General features: G+C 44.0%; 2 protein-coding genes across 3 annotated transcripts in view; both read right to left on the bottom strand.

Annotated features, from left to right (window-relative positions):
* The window catches only part of akap6 (A kinase (PRKA) anchor protein 6), a 164102-nt gene extending 160056 nt beyond the window's left edge, over positions 1–4046 (bottom strand). Inside the window, exon 1 of the mRNA XM_061062614.1 lies at positions 3752–4046. The gene's annotated coding sequence lies outside the window, so the exon portion shown is untranslated. The remainder of the gene's footprint in view (positions 1–3751) is intronic.
* Positions 4047–11236: 7190 nt separating this feature from the next.
* Positions 11237–24591, bottom strand: part of arhgap5 (Rho GTPase activating protein 5) — a 51799-nt gene continuing 38444 nt past the window's right edge. For both annotated transcript variants that reach the window (XM_061062616.1, XM_061062617.1), the window contains exons 5-7: positions 20654–20785; positions 13824–13929; positions 11237–12966 (exon numbers count right to left, since the gene is read on the bottom strand). In XM_061062616.1, the coding sequence (XP_060918599.1) occupies positions 12648–12966; positions 13824–13929; positions 20654–20785 (557 nt within the window). In that variant the 3' untranslated portion in view covers positions 11237–12647. The remainder of the gene's footprint in view (positions 12967–13823; positions 13930–20653; positions 20786–24591) is intronic.

Raw genomic sequence — 24591 nt, 5'->3', positions numbered from 1 at the left:
ATAATACAAAACTTCACATTGCATTCCGTACAGCATTGTGGGAACTCATTTCCTGAAAGGACGCATCCGAACCATCCTGCACAAAACCAGGAAATGTTCAGTCTACTGAGGTGGACCCGAAAAATGCCCACTGAAAGACCACAAGGGTTCAGTTTACTGAAGAGTCTGCACTCCATACTGAACTGTGGCTTTTCAGAAAGGACCTCAGACCTGACTGTTCTGCAAAGACTGCTGAGCATTGTGTGATAAACGGAGCAGTGATATCAAACAGAAGCGGACAGATGAGTGTTGTCTCATTCTACACAGAAAAGTGGAGTCTGTACTCGGGGGGGGGCAGGCTTAATGCTGCATTCAGGTGCTCCTCAGATGGTCCCAGTGTCCGAGTTCTGAAGTCGTTCTTCTGACTTCATTGTGTTCATGTGATTTCTGTTCGTAATGTCAGAATGTTGCTACAACAACAACAAACAGTGTGAACGCTACAAAGAAGAAGACGTGTGAATGTCTCTGTTACGAGTTATAGTTCAGCAAAAAGTTGATGTGCAATTTGTGAATTAATAAAAAGTACCTTCACATATTTTGCTCCCCATGTGATGACGATTCTGACGTCATGTAAACAACAATTCGGAAACTGGGACCATTGGAGCAGCACCTGAATGCAGCTCAAGTCTCGCCAAGTTCTCGTGAAGTCTCGTTCAGAGCAGCAGGAAACCACGTCTGAGGATTACACCAACGACTGTGCCGAGGTTTAGTTTGGACGCCCAACATTGTGACATTATCTGAATGTATTTAAATATCGATCAGTGAAGCTAAAACCCACAAAGCCTCCACAAAAACACACATTTTTCCATCTACACATGCAGAGTTTGTCTTCTTTGTGGTTAAGTCTGGAGTATAGATTTAACGATGTATGCAGCAGCACTATTTTCATACATTGTCTTGTTGTTGTTGCAGTCTGTTTCCTGTCAGATTTTCTCTCTTGTACGTTCCTTATTTTCTCTTTTAAAGGGGACATATTATGAAGAATCTACTTCTACAGTGTTTTTGAACATTTATTTGGGTAACCTGAGTGTCTACTGACCCACAAAATGTGAAATAAACCCACCCAGTCCTTTGTTTGTGGTCTGCATAAGTCTTACAACACAGAGAAAAATGTTCTGTTTCAAATGTGCTCTCCTTGTGATGTCACAGTGGGATTCTGGTAAAAAAAAATCCCCTCCCCTGATATCTCTACCCATGGACTACACCCCCAGCATGGGACCAAACTTTTGCGCAGGTCCGCCATTTTTATTCTCGCTAGCTAAGGAGTGATGTCTAACGGGGGGGGGGGTTCATTACATTTAAAGAGACACACACACCAAAACGGAGCGTTCTGAGAGAGCTGGTTTATACAGGGTCACAAACCTCCTCTGGTGCTTGATTCATGTTATATTTTGACCAAAGCACAGCACAGATGTTTCATTTAGACCACAGGAGACTGTTTGAAAAGGTGGAGAAGGGGGATCATATGTCCTCTTTAACTAATTTCAAGAGTAAATAAAATCCAAAAGATGGGCAGAAGACAAACACTGAGAATCTATCCCTGCTTCTTAGAAGACGCTCTTCACTGTGAACGACAATGTGGACAGCAGAGAAAGCACATCTGTAACGATGAAAAGCGTGCTCCCACTTCCTCTCTTCCTCCCTGACATGCTCGCCTCTCTGCAGCCTCTCCGCCCCGGTTACAGATCATTACATCATATCCTGTGGAGAGGACATCACAGACAGTGAGCTGTATCGAGCACTCCCAACTTCCTGCTCTTTATAATCAACGCTACATTACTGTTTGTCGGCCACATAATTCCCTTCAGAGCCCCCGACTGTCCCCCGACCTTTACCTTCTCTCTGTCACGTCTGGTCCTTGTAATGCTCATTCTGGTTGCTTTAGTTTCGGGGGAGAAGATTCAAAGTGTTGTTGAAGATACTTCAACTGGTGGCAGCAACATGAAAAAGTCACTACAGCGCCCTGAGAGAGTCTGTTTATGTTCCTGTGAGATGAGAGTACAGAGAGGATCCCTGCAGAGACAGATGTTTGGATTTCAGGTTTGATGTTTTTGTCATTGCTCCTTTAAAGTCACCGGGAATCCTTTGAGAAATCTGCTGCTTTGAATTTGCAGAACAAGGTCACTGTGAATGTTCTGCTCTTTTACCTGTTCCCACATCCACTCACCTCGACTTCATGCACACCTTTACAGGAGGCTGCATGAAAAAGTCCTTTCACACCTGCACAAGACCTTACCCGGAGTTTCTCCTCCAGCCTCCTCGTATTTCTTCTGCAGGAAGTCAGAGTGAGCTGATGTGAGAACGCAGCAGGACATAATCAGGAGGATTCACCTGGCGCGAGTGGGAGGGGGGTGGTGACGTTTTACATCACGTCTTGCCTCAGGAGCTCTGCATGTACCAACACAAATTGACACATTTCCCTCCCAGACTTTTTCCTGCCAGCCCCGAGGTAAAATATCCACAGGAAGTTGGAGTGAGGCGACGTGACCGCAGCAGGAAACATTCAGGAAAATTCACCACTACCATGTGGTCGAAGAGACGATGTATGTACAGAGTCATTAGACGATGGCGGTTTGTTCTTCCCCACCCGTTCATCGACAGTGTGGATGAGTTCAATAACATCTAGCATTGCTAAAAAGGCAAAAAAAAAACTCTCAGTACAGTACAGGGCAGGACTCGGCTCATCCTCCATCTTGGATGTGTTGTAAACATCACACGGCGATTTGCACAGCGTCCTTTTTGAGACCACGTCCTGCTTCCTGAAACCTCACATCCAACAGGAAACGTCACGCTGCGAGGGATGTGTGGGAAAACATGACGGGGCGGACGTTCCTGAAATGTTCTGGAAAATGTGAAAGAGGCTAAAAAGAGAATGCTAGCAGCAGGTACAGCATGGAGTCCAATTTGATCAGACAAACAGGGAGCGTCTGTTTACATCAGTCCGCACATGCTCAGTTTACATGACTGATGCGATGTGTGTCAGACCGGTAAAGGTGCTGATCATGTTGTCAGGATGGTGACATCATTTAAAATGATATTATAGAAGTGTACACAAAGCCTTTAGCCTCTCCAGTGGACAACTCCCTCACATCCCCTCCCATGTCAGACTAAACAACGTTTCCCAAGAACATCACAAAGTTCAATCTCTCAAAATCTGAAATCTGAGCAGTGCAGAAATGTTTGCCGACACGTCAAAAAGCAGAGTCCCCCCCCCCCACCCTCAGAAGCAGGAACAACAAAATGTTTTGAACCTAGTGAAGGAGACTCAAAGCAGCCCAGTGAACCAGTAAAGTGCACCAGTGTGAAGCAGAGCAGCAGACTGGGATCAGGGAGGAGAGGTGTTGGCCTCTTTCTGTATGCAGCAGGCACAGCGAGCTCTTCTGCAGAGCAGGCCTCCATAACAAAAGCTCAGAGAGAGAGAGAGAGAGAGAGGGAGAGAGAGAGAGGGGAGATGGGGGAGAACGAGAGAGGAAGATGGTCTGTGGGTCTTTTCTCCCCTCTTCCTTGCATCATACTGCAGGCGTTAGCATCAGACAGCTCATTAAATCAGCATTCCATAAAGGATTAGGCTATCGCACACACACCCTTCACACACACCCTTCACACACACCCTTCACACACACCCTACACTCACACAAACACACACACACTTTCCCATCCATATATACAAAACAGGAGGGAGGTCACACAGAGCAGGTTCAGCAGTACGTACCACATCTCTCTTCTTCTTCTTCTACTCCTCCTTTAGTCCATGTCTTCTTCTTCTCTTGAGTGTCGGACGGTGGAGGATGCAGAGAGAGCGAGAGAGGGAGAGTGAGGGAGGTGCCGTTGATGTTGTGGCAATCCCACTGCAGAGAGAGAGAGAGAGAGAGAGAGAGAGAGAGAGAGAGAGGGTGCTAACAGACAGGAGGCTAACGCTAAACTAGCCACTAGCTCGGTGAGGGATGGTGGGATGGTCGGATGGGAGGGATGACGGTGATGATGCGGCACCTTTCAGTGTGGAAACAGAGGAAGAGAGAGAGAGAGAGAGAGAGAGAGAGAGAGAGAGAGGGAGAGGGGTGCCCTGTTACCTTGGAAACTGAGATGATGTGATGGAGAAGGTGGAGCTGTGCTCTGATTGGCTGACTGGGTGTGGTGCTCCCCGTCCTGAGGGAGGGAGAGGGAGGAGGAGGAGGAGGAGGGGGAGGGGGATGACAGAGCAAAGGCTGGGATGTGAGAAGCAGCTGCTCCGTCTTTTTCTGCACCGGAGGAGAACATGCTGCACAGGGACGACAGGAAGCCATCGCCGCCCCCAGCTGGTGAGTCCTGGAAGTGCAGAGGAAGAACACAACCTGCAGGACAGCAAAGACAGAACGAGGGGACTGTGTTCATTTCACTAAATGTCATGTTTACGTTTCATTATTGTGCCACACATTCATTTATATGCATTATAAATTATTAGAAGCCTGACCTTTAGATCTGATGGGACCCACCAGAGGCCTGACGATACGAGTCTGTCGTCAAACTTCAGTCAGGATTCAGCTTGATTATATTTGAAACCTGTCGTTGTATTCTGAGAGTAGTGAAACTGCAAACAGAAAATAACATCCCAAACAGAAAGTGTCGTCAACGTGTTTCATCTGAGAAGGTTAAGATCGTAGCAATGTTTAAACAATGCAACAAGTACAAGAAGAAGCAGGCAACCTCCACAACTGGACCTGTGTTTATTTCAAACTGAGACAGATTCAGCTCCATCTAGTGGACAGATTCAGAAACTGTTTTTACCATCCTAGTGTCACAGGCTCAGTGAGCTGGGCAAACAGGGAGACCTAACAGCTTAAAAGTCACAATAAATATTAGATCATTTATTGAAAACTAAGTCAAAACATCCTGATAGAAGAATCTGCAGTCTGTAAATCAGCAGTGACTGAAAGGGTGAATGTGTGTGTGATGTTTTGGAGGCAAAATAAACCTTATTAGTGACTTTAGTCCTAACGGTTCAAGAACAGAATTTGATTTTCATCGGGGATTTCTGGCATTTTAGGCTAACTTTACAGGATTCGGGTCTTCTGACTTCCTGGTTTGTCACGGGAGGAGGTGACTGAGCATGTACAGTATGGGTGTCACATGTTTCTCATTGGAAGTTAAAATCTGTTGAACCCTCCCCAGTCTCCCCTCACCACTACTAAATAATTCTACCTGAGTACACAACCTCGGAGCAGATTGTATGAAGTTTCACAACCATGTTTGTTGTATCAGCTACTTCTAGAATTAAGCTAACAAACGTCTTTAACAGAAATGCTAACTGATCTTAGCATTTTAATAAACCTCCTTAGAGTCTTGTGATACCTATCAGGGTCTGTCTTAAACCAGCCACTCCTAATGACAAGCTAACAGGCTAACAGGCTAACAAGCGACACAAACAGAGATGCTAACTACACTTAGCATTGTGATGCTAACACAGCTTTATTATGGGTAAATATTTAACAACAGATCCATTCAGACAAACTTACTGGAGCAGTAGCAGCATGGTGACTGAATAAACCACGCCCATGAATGACATCACATACTTTAAGCCCCTCCTCCCTGGGGTGCATTTTTATTTTGACCAACCTCCTGTTCAGGTAATATATCTTATTTGTCCTGGTTCTTCAAAGAGAAACTGGATTGTGTCTGTTCCAGGTTTTAAAGGTTAACATTTTCAGGTAACCCGTGATTTAGAGACATACTTAAAGTGTTTATTTTTTATGTACAAAGAGACGAGGTGAAGAAGTTCATTTTTACATACATTAAGGAAACATGCTATGAAGGGTTTGAAGTGCTGGCTTCTCTGACAACAATGCAGCAGTCAGTATGTCCTCCTTCTAACTTTAGATTCTGCTCCTGAATGCTCTGGATTTGTTTGGTCCAGAGAAGGTAGGCGGTTTTAAGGCACCCCCAACACGGCCGTTTTGGACGCCCCTCGGTTTGTCAGATATGAGAGCAGTTATCAGGTCAACAGGTGTTGCAGTGATGGAAGCGGGCAAGAGAAGTGGTTCAGATAGAAGTGATTGTACCCGACATAAAAAGCCTCTGCATGTTTCTAATAAGCTCCACGAGCAGAAACGTGCTCAAACTAGGATCAATATTGGAGATGCTTTTGAAAAATGGAGAGAGGTTAGAACACAGAAAGGTTTACAGACCGATGCAGAGCTGGATAAACACTGAAGCTTCAGTGTCCACCACATGGTGACCTGAGTGAGCATCAACTCTAGAGAGGAGGGGGCGGGGGGAGACAGCTCTCTACAATGTTTAGAATTTGGACTGCAGTACCCATTTTAAACACTAGATGTCAGAGTTACACTGTTCCTCATTGTCTTTGCAGATTCAGATTTATAATATATTATGATTGATATTTATAAGTGCCGGCGTCACTTCCTCGTCGTGGGGGGAGACAGGGAAAGAGAAACAGAGAGAGGATGCTCTCCATGAAGCCACGCTCCTCTTTCCTTTTGTTTGACCTCCACACACAACATCTCACTCTACTTTAACCGACTTCCACATCTCTTAATGTTCGTTAAACAGATTCATTTACTTTATTGTAAATACATGTTTTTGCACGTTACTCCTTTTCTCCTCCTGTCATTTGTCACCGGTTCTGAGCCGGTCAGGTCACTATAATGTACGGATAACTAAAAGATCTCAGCTTCTCTTACTTTTGATTATTGCTACTGAAGGAATGATGTGTTCAGGTGTGATGTTTGGAGAGCTACACGATACATTTACAGAAAGATTTGAAGATGTTGATCTATTTTATGATGGGTTTTTTATTTCACAGATAAAACTCCAGGGCCTGTATTCACAAACATTCAGAGAATCCTCTCAGAGAGCTCCCCACTTACCTTAAGAATTCCTAGCAAGGAGTCTTAGCCTAGAAGTGATTTAGGAACATTCTCAGAGCAACTCTGAGCAAGTAATGGACGGAAACTTTTATCTTAGTGAGGAGGCGTGGCTGACCCCGATGCTAGGTATGACACATTTTTTCAAAAGCTGTGATTGGTTAATCAGAAAAATTGAGATAAAAAAGTCAGACATTGTTTGAAATTAGCATCTGTGTGATAATTTGTAAGACGTACTTTACAAGATGTTTGCAATCACATGCTCACTGAAAAAAAAGTCCCTGTTGGGTTGTTTGCACAAATCCTTATTGTCTGTTCTGCTGGACTGAGTCAAAAATATTCTTATCCAGATATATTATATCCATTTTCTCCCTCACCCTGAGAAACTCTTCATCCTGTTAAAAGTCTTCCTCAACACTCCTAACAGTTTTACACCTTAGGAGCTCTCTTAATGGCTAAGACACTTTGTGAATAACTTTCATCTTTACAAGGATCTAGTCCTAACTTTGATGGGAAATTCTTAGAAAATGTCATGATTGTAAGAATTTCATAGAATTTTTTCACTAGGAGCAACTTGTAGTACTTAGGAGGCTTCGTGAATATGGCCCCATAAGTTTAATTTTGTCCTTGAATAAATATTTTGCTGTTTCACTTGTGATGCGGTTCAGATTGTGACCACCAGGTGGTGCACTTCACCTTCTTTATACCTTTGAATCCTTCATTGCAGCCATAATGTTCTTTTTTCCTCCTAAATCATACAGTAACTGTTAATTCATAAAGATTTGACATTTCATATTAATACTTCATAACTGTGAGGAGGTTCCTTCAAAATAAAGGACTGTACTTTCCTTTAGTGAATGTTAACAGTTTTACAAAACAGGCTTTTAAAGTGGAATAATGCCTTGTCTCAGACTTGAAAGCATTTTTCAGACTGGGCAGACTCTGGAATTTAAATCTAGAGCTTCCCGGTGTTACGCTCCAAGGGAGTGACACGCCCCCTAAACACAAGATGGTGATTTTTCAGTGATATTTATGGTCTTGGTCTTGGTCTCGATCCCTAAAGTCTTAGTCTCGTCTCGGTCTCGGAGCCCTCTGGTCTCGGGTATGTCTTGGACTCTGTTCTTGTGGTCTTGACTACAACAGGAGTGTAAATCAAATGAACACATGAAGACAGTTGAATAACCTTTTTATCATGATGAGAAGAGAAAGAGGGTCCGGGCAGCTTTGGAAAAAAAAGAAACTTTATTTGGAAACTTGATGGAGAGAAAACAGAAAGAGTTTTAGAGTTGTTCATGTCTGAAAATCAGTTTTATTTACTATAATACACAGCGGGTGACGTTCAGAGTCAGGTGGTTTGTACACCGGCGTGACTGGATGACATCTTATCGACAAAAAAAAATTAAAGTTGATTGATTGATGAAGAAACTACAGACGGACAGCTTAACGTTTTATCATCTAGCAGCTGCTGAAACCCCTCCCCCCGTTACCCTCCCCCACTCGTCTAAAAACTTGTCCATCAGAGCGCTCTTGGCTCCGGCCCACTCGTCTCCTTCGCTCCCTTCGATGTGCCCTCCCATGTCCCCTTCAGTCCTAAACCATAAAACACTCAAATGGACTTTTGGCTGCGTTCCATTCTGAATATTTGTCTTCTTAAACTCACCCCGTGCCCTCTGTTTCACATCTCAAAGGGAAATTATTTCTCATCTGTCAGCGGTGAGTCCTGTTCCAGACACGTGTCCCCTTCAAAGTGTCCTTTAGAGTCCCATAAATCAGATTAAGGTCCGTGTTCAGGACGGGTTTCTGGCTCCGTTTCAGCGCCAACTTTTCCTCAAAATCACAAGTGTTGCTTTTATTCCTTTCATGCTGAAGGTTGTTTGGAAGTAATTAATTTAAAAACTGCAGACTCCACATGTTCAAATATCTTCTTTGGCCAAATCAACAACCAAAACAACGCCAATTATGAATTTCTTAAGGACAAATGACGGCGCTGTTTTGCACTTTAAGGTTTAAAAATCGAAATCTACACGTCTTCATCAGACACACGGGATGTTTAAAAAGATAATTGAATAGAGAATCTCCTTCTGACCTTATCTGGAGATGCTTGCAAACACATTAGAAACAGTCTTGTAAGAATCAAGTATCAAGTGAGGACACAGGAGACACACATCCAAAATGAAACATACCACCCTGCACATTTTGAGGTTTTGGACTCTTCCCCCCGTCGCTGACGTTCATCGAAACGACAACTCGGACAAATTTCAGGAGGAAACAGAGCCACGCTCGCTGGGTTTGATGCTCCCTAAAGGGATCATTTCTAAGTTTGTGCATCCTCAACTCGTTTCCTTGCTCCCTCTCCTAGGATGCAACACAAACATAGGAGGGGAGACAAAATATATTTAAGGAAATCTCTGGAGCTTTAAATTTGTTTGTTCTTCATTTTTTTTGTGCTGTTTGAGACCGACAGTCTTTGTAAAAACAGACTTATTTTAAATATGTTCGCCTTTCTTTTTTTATCCATAAAGGGCGTGCTGAGTAGGTGTTGTTGCAGAGGTCACACCTGTGCATCCTTACTCACAGCTCCTATCTCCTCCAGAAGCATTTTAGGAACTTAGGCTTCCTTAAAAAAACAAAAAAAAAACAGATTTCTAAGCTCTCCGGGTCACGCGCAGGAGGAAGGAGGAGAAAGGAGAGTAGGAGGCATGAGACAGAGGAATGAGGAGCGCCCGAGGTCACTTCACCAGGGAACAGGGAGCGTTCAGGACAAGCTAACAGGAGGACGTCGATTAGAACTGAAACGGCGTCTGAGAGGGCGGTTAATTCCTGCAGGGTGATTTGCAGGCTCGTGTTTGTGAACGCAACGTTCAGTTCAGAGTTAAAGTCAAAAAGTGGTAAATCAGAGAAATAAAAACAGCGCTGCGCCTAGAAAAAAAAGGCCGCCATCGTCACATGCACGTCCGATGTTATTACTGCATGATTCTTTACGCTGACGATCCGACTCGTTCTGCCTTTAACGATCACAGCTTCACTTTGTCTGAGAGGAAAGATAAAAGCTGATGATTTGATTTTTGTCTTTTCCTTTGGAGTTAAAAAAAAAAAAAAGAGAGAATCCCAGGGCGAGCAGCAGCTTGGGTTTGAGCTTTTAAAGTTTCATTTGAGATGATCTGCAACGACTCAGAATCAAAGTGGATTTCATCAGATCCTTCTGAGAGTCTGAGTGAAATCTTTCTTTCAGGACGGATTCAGAGACTGCTCTGAGTTTGTGCCTCTCATCCAGGGAGCTGAACATTTTTATCAGAGAGGTCAATCCCCGACCTCATTTCACACTCCACATCGTTTCTCAGATGTTTTCAAACTCGTCTGTCCGTGTGGAGAGAATAATATTCCATCAGGTGTTTGTGATCTAAAGAATGTTTTGTTTGAGTTATCAGTTTAACTTTTAAAGGTCACATATCCTCCTCCTCTTCTTCAGTGTAAATAAGTCTCAGAACTCCACAAATCATGTGTGAAGTACCTTGTTCCAAATTCACTCTGATCCTGTATTTGATCATGCCTATAAACCCCTCTATTTCAGCCCTGCACCTTTAAATGTAAATGAGCTGTGTCTGACCACGCCCCCTCTCTGGAAGGGCTCGAGTGTCTCAGGCTTTCTCGCTCCATGCCCGATTGTTTACGGTTACAGCTGATGGAATATTTTCAAACCACACGGACAGAAGAAGAAAAACCTTTGACATCCTTGTGAGATCAGGGGATTTACCTCCAAGAAAAACAGAATTTAAATATTAATAAAAGACCTTTAAGGCCTCAGAAGAGACGTTTACAGTTTAACCTCCTCGTTGACTTTTCCTCTGCCCTCGCTCTGCCTCGGCGCGTCATCGATGAAGTAAGCGACGAGGGATTTCTGCTTTTTGTCTTCGCATCAGAGCCGAAGAGAATCCGATATTTTAACCCCTCCCCTCCCCTCTGCACGCACACACACTCACACACACACACACACACACACACAAAAAGACGATGGTTTGAGTCGCACCATCAGGACCACAAAGAAATATGATTATAGCTCGAGACAGATTATACAGTCCAGTACCCCGTGGTATTTCACTAAATCAGCAAACTCTGCTGCTGATAATTTCATATATATATATTTATACTTTCATATACTTCTTTCCTCTATTTAGGGAAAACTATTTGACATTTAACCAAAAATATGATATAAGAGTCGATTTGTTGCATGACAGAAAAGAAAGGTGAGAACAACATTTCAGTGGAAATGTTCCCCGTGAACCGAGAGAGAAGGATGCAGATCAGAACGAGAGCTCCTTTACACTTTCGAAGTTTTCATCTTTTTTTTTTCTTTTTTTTTTACTCTAAAGTTCTTTTTCTTTAAGTGGCAAAACAGAGACATGCAAAGTTTTAGTTTCCAACAGAACAACAGAAACAGAAAAGAGCGGGGAAGCGTCCTCCTCAAGGCGGAGGAAGTAATCCAACACGGAAGACGCGCGGTCCTCGAACCGAACAGACGTAGTGGTTTCCTCCATCATGTGCCGACACGGAGGGGTCAGAGGTCGTCCTCTGCAGAGATCAGGGGGAGTCAGTCGTTGCATGAAGAGTTAAAGAGACAGTTTGGCTGTAAAGTCTGATTCTGATTTGATTCCCTCGTCGATCCCTCCTTCCCTCTGAGGAGAAGGTGCACACTGGCGGTAACACAGACCTCAGGTCAGTTTACACACATCATCGTCATCACACACACACAAACACACTTAGACGTTAAAAAAGGATATTAAAAAAGAAGAATCCAAATGATAAAAACTTAAAGGACACAAACAGTCGTGAAATTGGCTCGAGGGACCTTTGACACAAATCGTGCATGTGCTGTCCTGTCCTGTATGCCCATATGTTGTGTCATTTTAATTTCTTCTGTTGTTTTTTTTTTTAAATCCAGAGCTTCCTGCTGCCCACACCTTTAAAAAAAATCCACATTTTTCTTTCTCATTGAGTTCCCAAATGCACCGTTTGTTTGTGAGCCTGTTAGGCGTCGACAGAAGAGCTACAGCAAAGAGGAAGAAATGTTTTTCTGTGCTGAAATGTGGAGCTCTGCGGGAAGACTCCGAGAATTCTTTCAGCCAACAGAAAGTGGAGGAACAAGTCAGTGGAGCGTGTCAGGAGTCGGTCAGTCAACGAGTGTCGAGGGATTGAATGTTTGAGTTGCAGTCGTGGGGGCGAACTTCCCTTTTCTCTTGTGTGGGAGCAGAGAGGGTGGGCTGGGTTTAAGGGGGGCTTGTGTGCTATTCATCAGGCTAAGGTAAGAGGAGAGTCTTTTTTTATTTGCTCACCACGTATCTAAGAATCCCCAGAGTCCATGTCAGACCCTGCTTATCGATTACTGTTGTCGCTATGTGCCAAATCAAATCAGTTCATTCATCGGCTACTTCAGCCTTCGTGTCTTAAAAGGGCAAAATAATTGTTCCAAAAGGTGACGTCTGATTGCGATTCTCTAATCCAGGATTTACCTCGATCTCACAGATTAGGTTTAATCCAACAAACGCTCGACGTGTCTCTAAACCCCAGAGCTCATCACCTCAAAGTCGCTGACAAACAGCTGCTGCTCATCCCCAAATCTCATTCAGGTTTTTTTTTTTAATTTTGTTTGAACAGTCGAGCAGCGTTTTGCAGAGCAGAAGACGGCTTCCATCGGCGGCTGGCAGCTCACACAAACATCCCCAGACGTCTTTTCCCAGCATGCTGCTGTGGCTCTTAGATGAGTGGGTCGGGGTGCAGGGTGTGTTGGATCTGCTGCGGCTGCAGAGGCGGGGGCAGCTGCAGCGGGAGCAGAGCCTCCACCATGTTGTGGCAGTGCGGCGGCGGCGTGCCCTCGCTGCTGGAGCTCTCGGCCACCTCGCCGCCGTGGAAGAAGTAGTCGCTCTGCACGATGAAGGACTCGATGACGGCCTGGTTCAGCTTGGTGGTGGACAGCGTGTCTTTGTTCTCGAAGTCGGGCCGCATCAGCGTGGGCCAGAAGCAGATGGACAGGTTGTCGGGCGGCATCAGGGTAATCTTACTGTGCTGGCTGACCCTGCAGGACGAGACAGGAAACAAAACATTTACAGAAACATCAACAGTATTAAACGAGCGTCCTATACACCGGGTTGTACAGTGATGACCAGCCGGCCCTGTCAGGACGTCACAGAGCGGAGGCACTTTAAGCTCCATTATGTCGGTGTTTGTCTCCTGGCTCAGTGAACGGCCTTCACACGTGGACTAAACTTGATTTATGACCACAAACACTGACTGCTGGTCGCCCTATAGGAGGTGAAGTAAATATAATGTGTCCTCTGAAGTGAAGGCGCGGGTGAGTGATGCTGATCAGGTCTTTGTCAGGGTGTGTTTACAGACTCGCTCAGCAGCCAGCTGATGTTCTCAATCAATAACTGATGAAGTGTGACAGCGTGATTAGTCAGCGCTGATGTGTCGCTGAGTGAAGAGCACAATGAAGAGTCCGTCTCTGCTCCGAGGAGTGAGTTATGATTATTTCATCAACTCAGAGAACTCCGGCACGTTCTCACAGAACCTCAAAACAGAAATGTTTCACGAGTCATCGTAACTGCAGGACGCGTCAAACATTAAGGGTTCAGATGAGCTGCTGCAAACACTCTCGATGTCACATCTGGATTGTTTACGTCCTGCAGAGAATCACATGGCAGTTTGTAAGCCTAAATGAAGTCTCCCGCTGTGATGTGTTCACTGTCATCAGGTAAATTTGAACGTCGAAGTGGTTTAGATTATGCTGGAGCTCCACACTGAGGATTTAACTCCGAAACACACACACACACACTGATGTGTGTTTGATCTGTTTGTGGGCTTACTGCTCGTGTGATAAGTGCATCTAAGCCCTGCGTGTGTGTGTGTGTGTGTGTGTGTGTGGTGTCTTACCTGTTGAGGTGTGTGATGATGTATTTGAAGACCTGGTAGTTCACAGGAGGAAACTTCTTCACGATCTCCCGCAAAACCAGCAGACGCTCGATGTAGTCCACGATTTCTGACACACACACACACACACACACACACACACACACACACACACACACACACACACACACACACACACACACACACACACACACACACACACACACACACACACACACACACACACACACACACACACACACACACACACACACACACACACACACACACACACACACACACACACACACACACACACACACACACACACACACACACACACACACACACACACACACACACACACACACACACACACACACACACACAGGGAAGAGAGAAGACAGAAGGTGTTTTATATTTTACACAAACTCTCTCTTGGGAAAGGAAATGATACTCTCTGGAAAGACAAAAGGCTGCGATGCTGCCAAGAGGAACTCCCACGCTGTGCGCACACACTCTCAGTGACCCGGCAGCGCGGAGCGACGTGGGCAGACACCATACGAGCCAGCACCGCGTCTTATTCTGCACCCGTTACTAACAAAACAAGTCCCATTTTACAGGCCGACACAGTGAGCACATCTGTGCATCACAGCCACAGCTGAACAGAGCACGCAGCACTTGTTCTCGGACGACTTAATTATCTGATATCGGACAGCTTCGTCAACAACTTTCCATCCCATCTTCTGTTTATTGACGCCACTCTCACTAGTTTCTGTAAGGGAATTAATCTCCTTATCAGTGCAGACCAACAGGACATCGTTTTTGTGATTGCAACAAACTGAGAGGTGCGACAATTTTGAGAAATGACGGGTTTGGCATTAAGCCGGAACAGATGGCTGCAGAAAGTTTGTCGGTTGAAACAAAATGTAACATAAAAGTGGCCTGCTGTAGTTTATTTCACCCAATTCATCGTCACATAGTTACAGCCAGCAGGTCGGTCATAGGATGCAAAATTTGCAATTTACTTAAAGGGATACTTCACCCATTTGCATTGAGCTTTGTATCATTAGAAACTTGGTAGTGTTTTTGAATGGTCGTGCATCCCGCACCCCTTATTTTCCCCTGAGACGGGAAAGCTCTGTATTTCTTGTCTGAAAAGGAGCCTCTGATGACGCAAAGCGGGGGTGAAACTACATCGCTAGTTCCTCATGTTTTCAACCTGCCCACATGGGGTTGGGGACCCACTGAAGCTACAGACCTATCACAGATCAGTGGGTGGGACCTCACTCGCAGAATCTAAACGCAACGTCTGCCATCTTGCTTGGAAGCTATGCTAACAGGCTCTATGGAGAAAGTTGAGAAGACAATGGAGGAAAGTATGTTTCAACTTCAAACTGATATGGATGAAGAGGATTTTGAGGTCTTGTGCTCCAATCGGATGTTTGTGCCTATCTCCACAAGCCGCAATATAGCGACGAGCAGTTGAGGCTGATGGAGGAACAGGAGGCAGCTGCTGTGCATTCTGGGAGTTGGTGTCTTTCATCCACATGAGCCAAAAAGACACTTTCTGCCTTTTCTCAGCAAAGAAGGCACCAACTTCAAAATGTATTTCACATTTCTACTACATATATGACCCAATGTCAATACAGATTCATGTTTCAACAGGTGAAGTATCCCTTTAATAACTAGTGGAATCCGGTGTTACTTTGTCAGGACAATGCACCGAGTCCAAAGCAGTGAGGAAGCACCGTGTCCTCGGTTTAATTGCTGAGGAGAAGGTGTTGGAGCCTCGCTCAGTCGCTGATCACACTCCTGTGTTAGTGTATTAAAAAAATCAACCCGGACAGCTCCTACAGGTATCTTAGCATCGATTGGATTACCTGTTTAGCTGGAAAGCTCACGGTGATGAACAAAGACTTTGAGGTTTCACGCAGGCTGAGGGGGGCGGATCAGAGGATAATGGTTTCTGTATTATCAGGCCGTGTTGGAGAGCATCCTCAGGAACGGGATGTCAGCGTGGTACGATAATCTCTCCTGAGTTCAAATCTAAGTTTACTCGTCTGGTGCAGCCAGAGAAGACAGTAGGTCTGCATCTACACCCCTCTTGAGTCAGAGTGACATGAAGGTTATGAGGACTGAAAACCCTCTCCTTACAGTCAGTATGAGCGGTCTGTTTTTAGGCAGGCACAGAGAGTTGTCTGACCTCCACTCGCAGTATGAGCTCTTACCAGCTGGCAGAAGATACAGAGTCCGCCGATGCATTTCATTCTGTTTCTTTAAAGCTTTTTTCAAACAGAAGACAAATGCCTTACAGCGAGGAAGAGCAGCTTCTCGTGGTTTAAAATGATTAATTTTGTGAAAAGAAAATGTAAAATTAATAACAATTAGAGAAAGAAAACGAGCAGGTCAAAAGAATAAAAGAAGAAATCAAAAGATTTCTTGATTTCTTTGAAGTATTTACGATGAAAAAAGGTGAGAAATGTAAACAGGAAGTTGTTCAGCTGCTAATGAGCGATATATTTCAAAATATGTATGAAGAGGAAAACATGGCCGCCAGGCTGCCGGTATGTTTAAAGTGTTTAGATTTGAGTAAGAAAAAAAGAGACAGAAAGCAAATAAAGAATAGAAAAGCATGCGTCTGTATTCCTGAAAAGTAAACCGTCTGTGAGGTTCCTCGATATTCCTCGTCCTCCCCAGAGAGACGCTCACTTCCCCGCTGGCGAAAGCCCGTTGGAGCTGAAATGCTGCTCTCGCTTCTTCCGTCATTAAATATTTAAAGAGTAGATAAGAAACACGAGCTTCTCCCGCTGGAGTGCCACAACAACGCTTCTTTGACACAACCCTGACCTGCATTCCCTGACTGGAGTATTCTCCAGGAGATTCCAGGACCAGGAGGAAGTCAATTTAAATCCTCTAACCGGGCGAGACTCGAGATCTATTCACGGCGATCGTCATCAATCATCTTAACGAGGAGCCAACGGGCGCCTGTGACCCTCTGACGGCTGTAAGAGCTCAAAGGTCTCCATTACAAGCTGCTCCATAACTCAGCGTTCACCAGAAACATCAAATAAAGAAACCACAGCGCCGATATAACGACTGAAACTGATTTCATCAGATATGAATCAGTGTGGTGGGAAACGTGCTGCAGGCTTCACTGTTTATCTTCAATCTAACGGCTTTAATACGATTATTAAATATGACTGTTGAGTTAATGATTTCATTTTGTGAAACTCTAATTTTAGAGAGAAAAATTAAATGAAGATTAAACTGACTTTAAAATGTTTTAGTGTGCTTAGTTGGGTTGGTGCCGTATCAGAATGTAATGTAATGCTTTGATATGATGGCAGTAAAATAATAATATAAACGTCTGTTTGGAAACAACAGCAAAAACAAGAGAAATCCTAAACCTCTTTTCCACCAAAGGTGAACCTGTGACTAGTTCACGGGCGGTGCTAGTTCTGTTCACAAACGGTCTGAGTAACCATTACTGCACACGTCATTGAATATATCACTTTAAACGTTACTGATTCACAGCAACACTTGTTGCACAACATCAACAATGAAGGACTACAACATCTCGTTTCAAGTACCACTTGGTTGCTATGGACAACGATCACATTTGGGAAGACAGGTCCCTAATAACCTCGTCACCAGTTTTGACAGAAGCTGTTAATTCTTGTAGACCAGCAAAGAGCTGGTACTTCTCTAAAACCTTTTTTTTCCTGTCAGTTCTCACACAAAAACTGGTTCTTGATTAGGCACTGGCTTGGTGACTAAATATTGGGTAAGTTCTATTTTTCAAAAAACAAAATTGCAGTGAAACTCCTGCACACTGTCTAAACTTCACAAAATGTTTTAGTGACGTTTAGACAGTGTGTAGGAGTTTACCTGCAATTGTTGATAGACTGATTCCTCTCCTTCACACCTGTCTCATGAAACAGACGTAGTTAGCATCGTTTTGGTACTTTTCGATGCTATCGATAATTTAATTAACAGTTGTTAAATGTCAGAGAATTAAGTACTCACATGGACACCTGGATCTTTTAAAAAGATTCTTTAAAATCCTCCACCATGAGCATCATCTACGTGTTCACAGCTACAGTGAGCGTGTGAGATTAAAGAAGATTCAAGGAAACAAAAAGGAGACTGAACATCTCAGAGAACTTTATCTTGACCTCAGAGCGGCTCCTGAACACAAAGACAAAAGGTTGTGCACCATCCCAGGTTTATTATTTCAAACAGTTTGCTGCAGATCCACAGAGTTATTTTTTATGCTTTTTCATCTGTTGTGTTTTTGGCAGCTTCAGATTCAGCACAGCCGGTTCATCCTCTGCATCACAAACAGCGAGAGGAGGACGACAGCTCCATAACACGATCAGCACCTCATCAAATTCTTCCCCACTCTGCACAAACACACTGCTCACTTTCTCTTTGCTCTAGTTGTTGTTTGTGCTGGCAGGAGAAACTTGAGCTTTTTTAACATCAGTCCTAAATATTCCTGAAGACATAAATGACTGAAACGTATTTCTCTGTGCAGGAAAAATCCCAGGAAAGTGTTGGAGATTATAAACGAAAACTAAAGTCATTTAAGCGCTCCCATTTCCTACATTTACCAGATCTGTATTTGATGTCAAATGCAAAAAAAGATTTGATGCAATATGATGCCAGGGCTTCATGTCACAAAGACTGCAAGCGTGAACCTTGTGGTTGAATTTTTCAATCCGTCTTATGTGCACTTTTCCAGACAGCGGCCATGTAAAAGTTCCACATGAAGTCAGGGTAAGTCCACGTGTAAAAATTCATGAAACTTACAGTGAGCGAGTGGGCGAGTTGACGGCGTTTATATCCTGCGATCACTCACGGCTGCGTTTTTTTTTTGTTGCACGTAATGAAGCTACATGCAGTGCTGAAATAAGGCTGTCATCATTGCATCAGACTCTCTTGTTTTGTCCGCCATCTTGGATGTGTTTTGACAGTTACCCCGGTCCTTTCCAAAAAGCCGAAGTTCAGTATGGAGTGAGAGGGAGAGACTCAACATTTCAGCATGGATGCTAACTTCTGGGTTTTCTGCAGTATTTTACTGTCAGAGTGTGGAGGCACTTTGCAATTCAGAAGAGAGCCCTGACTTCAGTGGTGTCCGTTTTACATCTTGCCTCCTGAGAACCCCCCTCCCCCATCCCCTCCCCCATCCCCATCCAACGGGGGAACTGTCCCGCTATGAGGAACACGTCTGAAACAGATGCTCAGGAAGACTTCAGGGGCAGGACTGAAATGTTCTGTATTTTCAGGAGAATGTTTGAAAACGTCAAACGCCTACGTTAGAGAAGTTTAGATGAAGAGATGAGGATGAGAGAAAGAGAGACAGAAATGAAGGAAGAGGAAGCTATATTTGACTCAGAAGAAGAACAAGCACTTCCTCTCTTCTTCTTTCAGTTTCAGACGCTCGTTAGAGAGAGTGTGCATGTCTTCTTCTTACATTTCTCTTCTTGTGTTTGTGAACGTATTTCAGGCTCATTAATCTGCTGTCGTCAGCCTGCTGGTTTCAGCTTATACAAAAATCAGGAAACACACGCACACACACAGAGACAGTGACACACACACACACGCACGCACACACACAGTGACAGTACCCAGGGGCTGAAAAAAGCCTCTTAAGAGTTTGTGACATAAATCTGTGTGTGTAAACTTAAATAACCTCTACAGATCAGAAGACAGAAAACACAAGATTAAAAGTGTTTTATTCATTATTATTTTCTAATCTTCTCCAAATTTAAATGAACAGGTTTTTGATCCACCTTCATCTTTTCAGACTAATGAACTTCTCAGAACTTAAAATAAGTTTAATGACATTTTAAACAAAGTCCGGTGGTATAACCTTCATTTTCACAGTGTGTCTTCATGTGTTTTATTAAAGGATCCATTCAGAGATTTATTTTGAAGGGTACGATGCTGAACAGCTGTTACATCACTCTCTCTTCAAAGCCGCCAGACTCCATTGACAAAAACATCAATTTAACGTACCAAACACAGGAGATATATCTGAGTGTTGGGATAACTTTCTGAGCCTGACAGCTGGATATCAAAGTGGACATACTTTGATCAGCTGCTCCCCCCTCCCCCTTAAGGATTACAATGCAGCCATTACAGCCTGTTTTTTTTATCTCAGCTGCAGACTGAAGAAATCCAAACCTGATATGTACCTGATAAACATTCAGGCCCAGACACGTGTACATATAGTGCCCACAATTGAAAATAACAGAATCACCCTTTAAGCTATGTGCTCTGGAGCACTGGTGGCCTAGTGTTTTTTTACACATGCCCCATGTACGGAAGCTATAGTCCTCCAAGCGGGTGGCCCATATCGAATCTGACCTGAGGCTCTTTTCCCGCATGTCACTACCACACTCTCGATTTATGACTCTATCTTGTCCTGTCTCTAAATAAAAAGCATAAAACGCCAAAAATGAACTGTTAAAAAAATACCAGGAATCTTTATATTCAAGATTAAAGTCAGGACTAGGAACCTTTAGGAGGAACTTACTGTGTAACTGATGGGGTTCCATCCCCAGCGCTCCTGCAGCCACATTGCCAATGTGTCCTTGGGCAAGACACTTAACCCCATCCCATTTCCCATTCACCATGAAAAATTGAATAAATATGAGTCAGTTGTGGTTACTTTTCTTGACCTAACACAGACTACAACGGGTGGAAGGAACCTTTGAGGCATTAAAGTTAACCCGGGATTGAAAGTTCTGTGTACTTTGGAGGAAGACCAGCCTCGAGTGATTTATGGCTCAGGTGTTATCTCAGATCATAAGATTATGTTTGTGTGTTAGTGTGCTAATACTTACTTGCGGCCTCCACCAGCTCCGGGTGCAGGCTGTAGGGGATCAGCGGGTCGGGCAGGTCTGCAAAGAACGCCTTCAGAGCTCCGGCTGCAGCGTTCACCGCCACGTCCATCACCACGAAGTCGATACTGTGATCTGCAGAGGGAAACACAGAGAGAGAGAGAGATATTTAACTTTCACAGTTTGCAGCAGATTCACTGGTTTATTTATCAGGACTTGTGTCTGTTGTTTCAAAGCATACAGAAACTGTCAACCACTGCGTCACCAAGCACGGTGGGCTTTTCAGCAAGAGAAAGGAGAAATTATTGAGATAATGAAAACTGAAATCAGAGTTCATCTTTGCATACTGAGGCCCTTTAAGAACCATGTTAATCCTGACTAGCTTTGGAGTAGTACTTTCAGACCTCGGTCCAATAAGCCATGCTGATCCATTCAGTTATGGGATTTCCCTGGTTCAATGCTTAAGTTCGAAAGGATATCAAAGAGCTTGTGAGGAGCCGTGCCTGCAGCAGCGAGGCTCACAGCGGAGCTTTGTGTCTGAGCCGGAGAACAGAGCTGCTCTCTGATCACAGCTAACAGAGGTTATCATCATCGGTCTGTCTGCAGGCACAGAGGCCCGAGTGTTTCTGTGACGGAGCGGCGAGGCTGGAGAGAATACACTTTCAGTTCCAAACAATCGTTTTTCAGCTCGGTCAACACAACAAGGAAGCTCCAACTCCAGAGCATCACTTCAAGTACATGTAGTGTTTGAAAGAATAATGTTTAAGTTTAATGACCAAAAAAGACGAGCAGAATGGAAAGTCTTTGCAGACTGTAGATTCAGATCTGAACAAACATCAGACCGTTGTCGGCTCTCCCACTTAAAGTTAACTTTGATTTTTCACTTTCACAGCACAGACTTTCAGGTACTAAACATTTTGATCCCGTTGTTTGCTTCGGCTGGCAGCGACAGAAACAGGATGTAATGGCTGCAACGTAAGTGGCTGTGTTCACAGACAGCTTTTTGTCAGTACAAAACCAATGTAGTTCATTTCCCTTAGCGCAAAAAAACGCCCTCAGCGTCAGCCGTTTATAGTCACTGCGATTGCAGCGTTCTCAGTTGAAAGCAGTTCAACTCATCAATGTCACTTGTCCCTCACAGACCAATCAGAATCAAGACGGCCGGGACTTGCAACATCAGCTTTGTCAATAAAAAAAACGGAGGAGAAGCTAGTGTGACTCGTTGTTTCCAGGGAGAAGTTTCCAGGTGTAGATCTGCTGCTGCTGAGAAGCGTCGTCCAGCGCCGTCTGTGGACACAGACCTTGATCCTTGTAAGAACCTGTGCAGGTTGTTCATTCAGGGACTGTTTGGTCAGTATATGTTTGAGCTTTTCTTTGGATGTGTCCCATGAATCAGCCTCTGGCTTTGAAACCATAAGCCAAGTATTTAGTTTGTGAAAATGTGCACCGTGAAAATTCATCATCCATCGTTCCTGTTTGCACTGGCACCATGAAAGTACAAGCACTTATCCCTCTGTCGACCTCTGAACATGACGATTATGAGATCATTTCTTTGCAGCCAGATACAATGATACAATCTCACAGAGCACTTCCAAAACTCTTCCCCCTTAAAACACCTGTGATCAAGGTAAGATGACATGACGAGTAATGGTGGCTTTTAAGGGGATCAAATTCACCCTGCAACCAGAAAGATACCGAGTGCAAAATAAAATCCACCACTTCCTGTTCTGACACACTGCAACGGCCAAATGACGACAGGAAGGAGGAGAAACAGGGAGGAGCGGAGGGAGAGAGAAAGAGGACAGAGCCCTGAGGTAACATGGCAGCTGTCACACTGAATCTGAACGCCTGCCAACACACACACACACACACACACACACACACACACACACACACACACACACACACACACACACACACACACACACACACACACACACACACACACACACACACACACACACACACACACACACACACACACACACACACACACACACACACACACACACACACACACACACACACACACACACACACACACACACACACACACACACACACACACACACACACACACACACACAGAGTTTACCAGAAATACTCTCAAGGAAATAAAGAGATATGAGGGGGGGCAGTGAGGAGAGATATAAACAACAGGAAATGCACAAGTGGATAAAAGTAGGACAGAAGGGGGGAGGAAGATGGGAGGGAAGAGGGACGAATATAAGAGGTGTAAAAGGGTGGAGAGAGATTTAAGTGGGGGGGGGCAAGAAAAGAAAAAAGAGGAGGAGACGCTGTTGCTTAATGAAGTTTGCTAATGAACAGCCAAACAAACGCTGCCTCAGCCCGAACTGTTAATGAAGCAGAACCTCGAGTGACCTCGTGAATCCCAGAAGAAAACCATCATCACTCTGCTCCGCTCGCCGAGATAATTCATTTCCTTTTTCCACTTCCTCCATTAAACTCACATGCAGCTTCTTTAGTGATGCAGCCTGCAGCCCGTCTGACACAGCAACTTATGCACTATAATGATGTTTGTTTTTTTTCCCACATACATACAGATATGAGCTGCAGCAGATGTGTGTGCAGAGTTTAAAGAGGAATATACAACCAGCAAAGACGCCTACAGCAAGTCATCATGGGAAAAAACTACAGGAAATAAGACATACTTTAGTGTGTCTGCACAGAGCCTAACTAAACGGAAACCTTCTGCAGAATTTCATTAGTTCCCTGATATGAATCATTTTACACTTATTTAAAGGATTTAACTTTGTCCTCTTGTGACGTGTGATTGGCTGCGTTTTTAAAACCGAGGGGAAGAAGAAGAAATCACAAAATGACTCTGCTGGGAGAAAATCAGATGCCATCACCAGAAGGTGTTTATGTTCCACACTTTTGGACACTTCTTCTCACGTTCCTCTCCTTATATTAACAGTTATTCAAACATTTCTCACAGAAGCACACCTGAATGTAAAGTGTTCGCCCTGCGGTGTTCGCTTTGAGGTAGTGTTGTAGTACTCAAGACCGGTCTCAAGACCACTTTATCATGGTCTCAGTCTCCTCTTGGAAGCGTTTTTTACTCGATCTTGTCTCGGTCTCAAACTGGGCAGAATCCGGATTTTAAATGAAGACTGATCAAGACCACCACTGACAGTCTATTTTTTCACGGCTCTACTGTGATTAAAAAGAAAACTCCTCTTTCTAAAAGAACAAATAACTTCAATCAATTTATAGTTTGATGACATTACGGAAAGAATCCCTACATAGATAGAGCCTTTTCCCTAAACCTCTGTTACACCAGATTCCAGGACAAAAACTGACATTTGACCTCCCGTAGCCTCGCAGCTACCCGTCTACCTCTGGCCTGACCGGTCAGTTTGTTTGTGTACATGGTGAGTTTAGAAGAAACACAGTATTTGTAAAACACAAACAACCAAGCTGGTCAACACAGTGATGGATGGGTTACATGTTGATGCAGTCTGGGGGCTTTGAGATGGCATTTTAACAAAGGTGGCTTTCTGATATTTTCAGATACTAAACATAACAATCGGAGTGTGTAGGGGCCAAAAACAAACAGACTTTGATCTGACACAATCGCCCCAAAGCATTACACTGCAGGGATTCAGTTTCACAAGGTGCCGGTTTAAGCAATCTACAGGAGTAACTCTGAACCTCTTTGTACCTTTTAATCATTTTGACCCAGAAATATGTTGAAATAATCATTCAGATAAATATGCAGAAACACAAACCAAGGTTTTAAAAACGCTGAAATTCTCCTTAAAAAGGACTTCAAAGGAACTATAGTACACATGTTCATTACTGCAGAGTGATTTTTGACTTTATGAATAGAGTGACGCTTGTTTTCTGCTTTAAAGGTCACATATTATCCTCCTCTTCAACCAGTTTAAATAAGTCTCAGAGCTCCTCAAAACATGTGC

Source organism: Labrus mixtus, chromosome 18, assembly GCF_963584025.1.
Source record: "Labrus mixtus chromosome 18, fLabMix1.1, whole genome shotgun sequence".
Lineage (NCBI taxonomy): Eukaryota > Metazoa > Chordata > Actinopteri > Labriformes > Labridae > Labrus > Labrus mixtus.
This window is presented reverse-complemented; position numbering and strand designations above follow the sequence as displayed.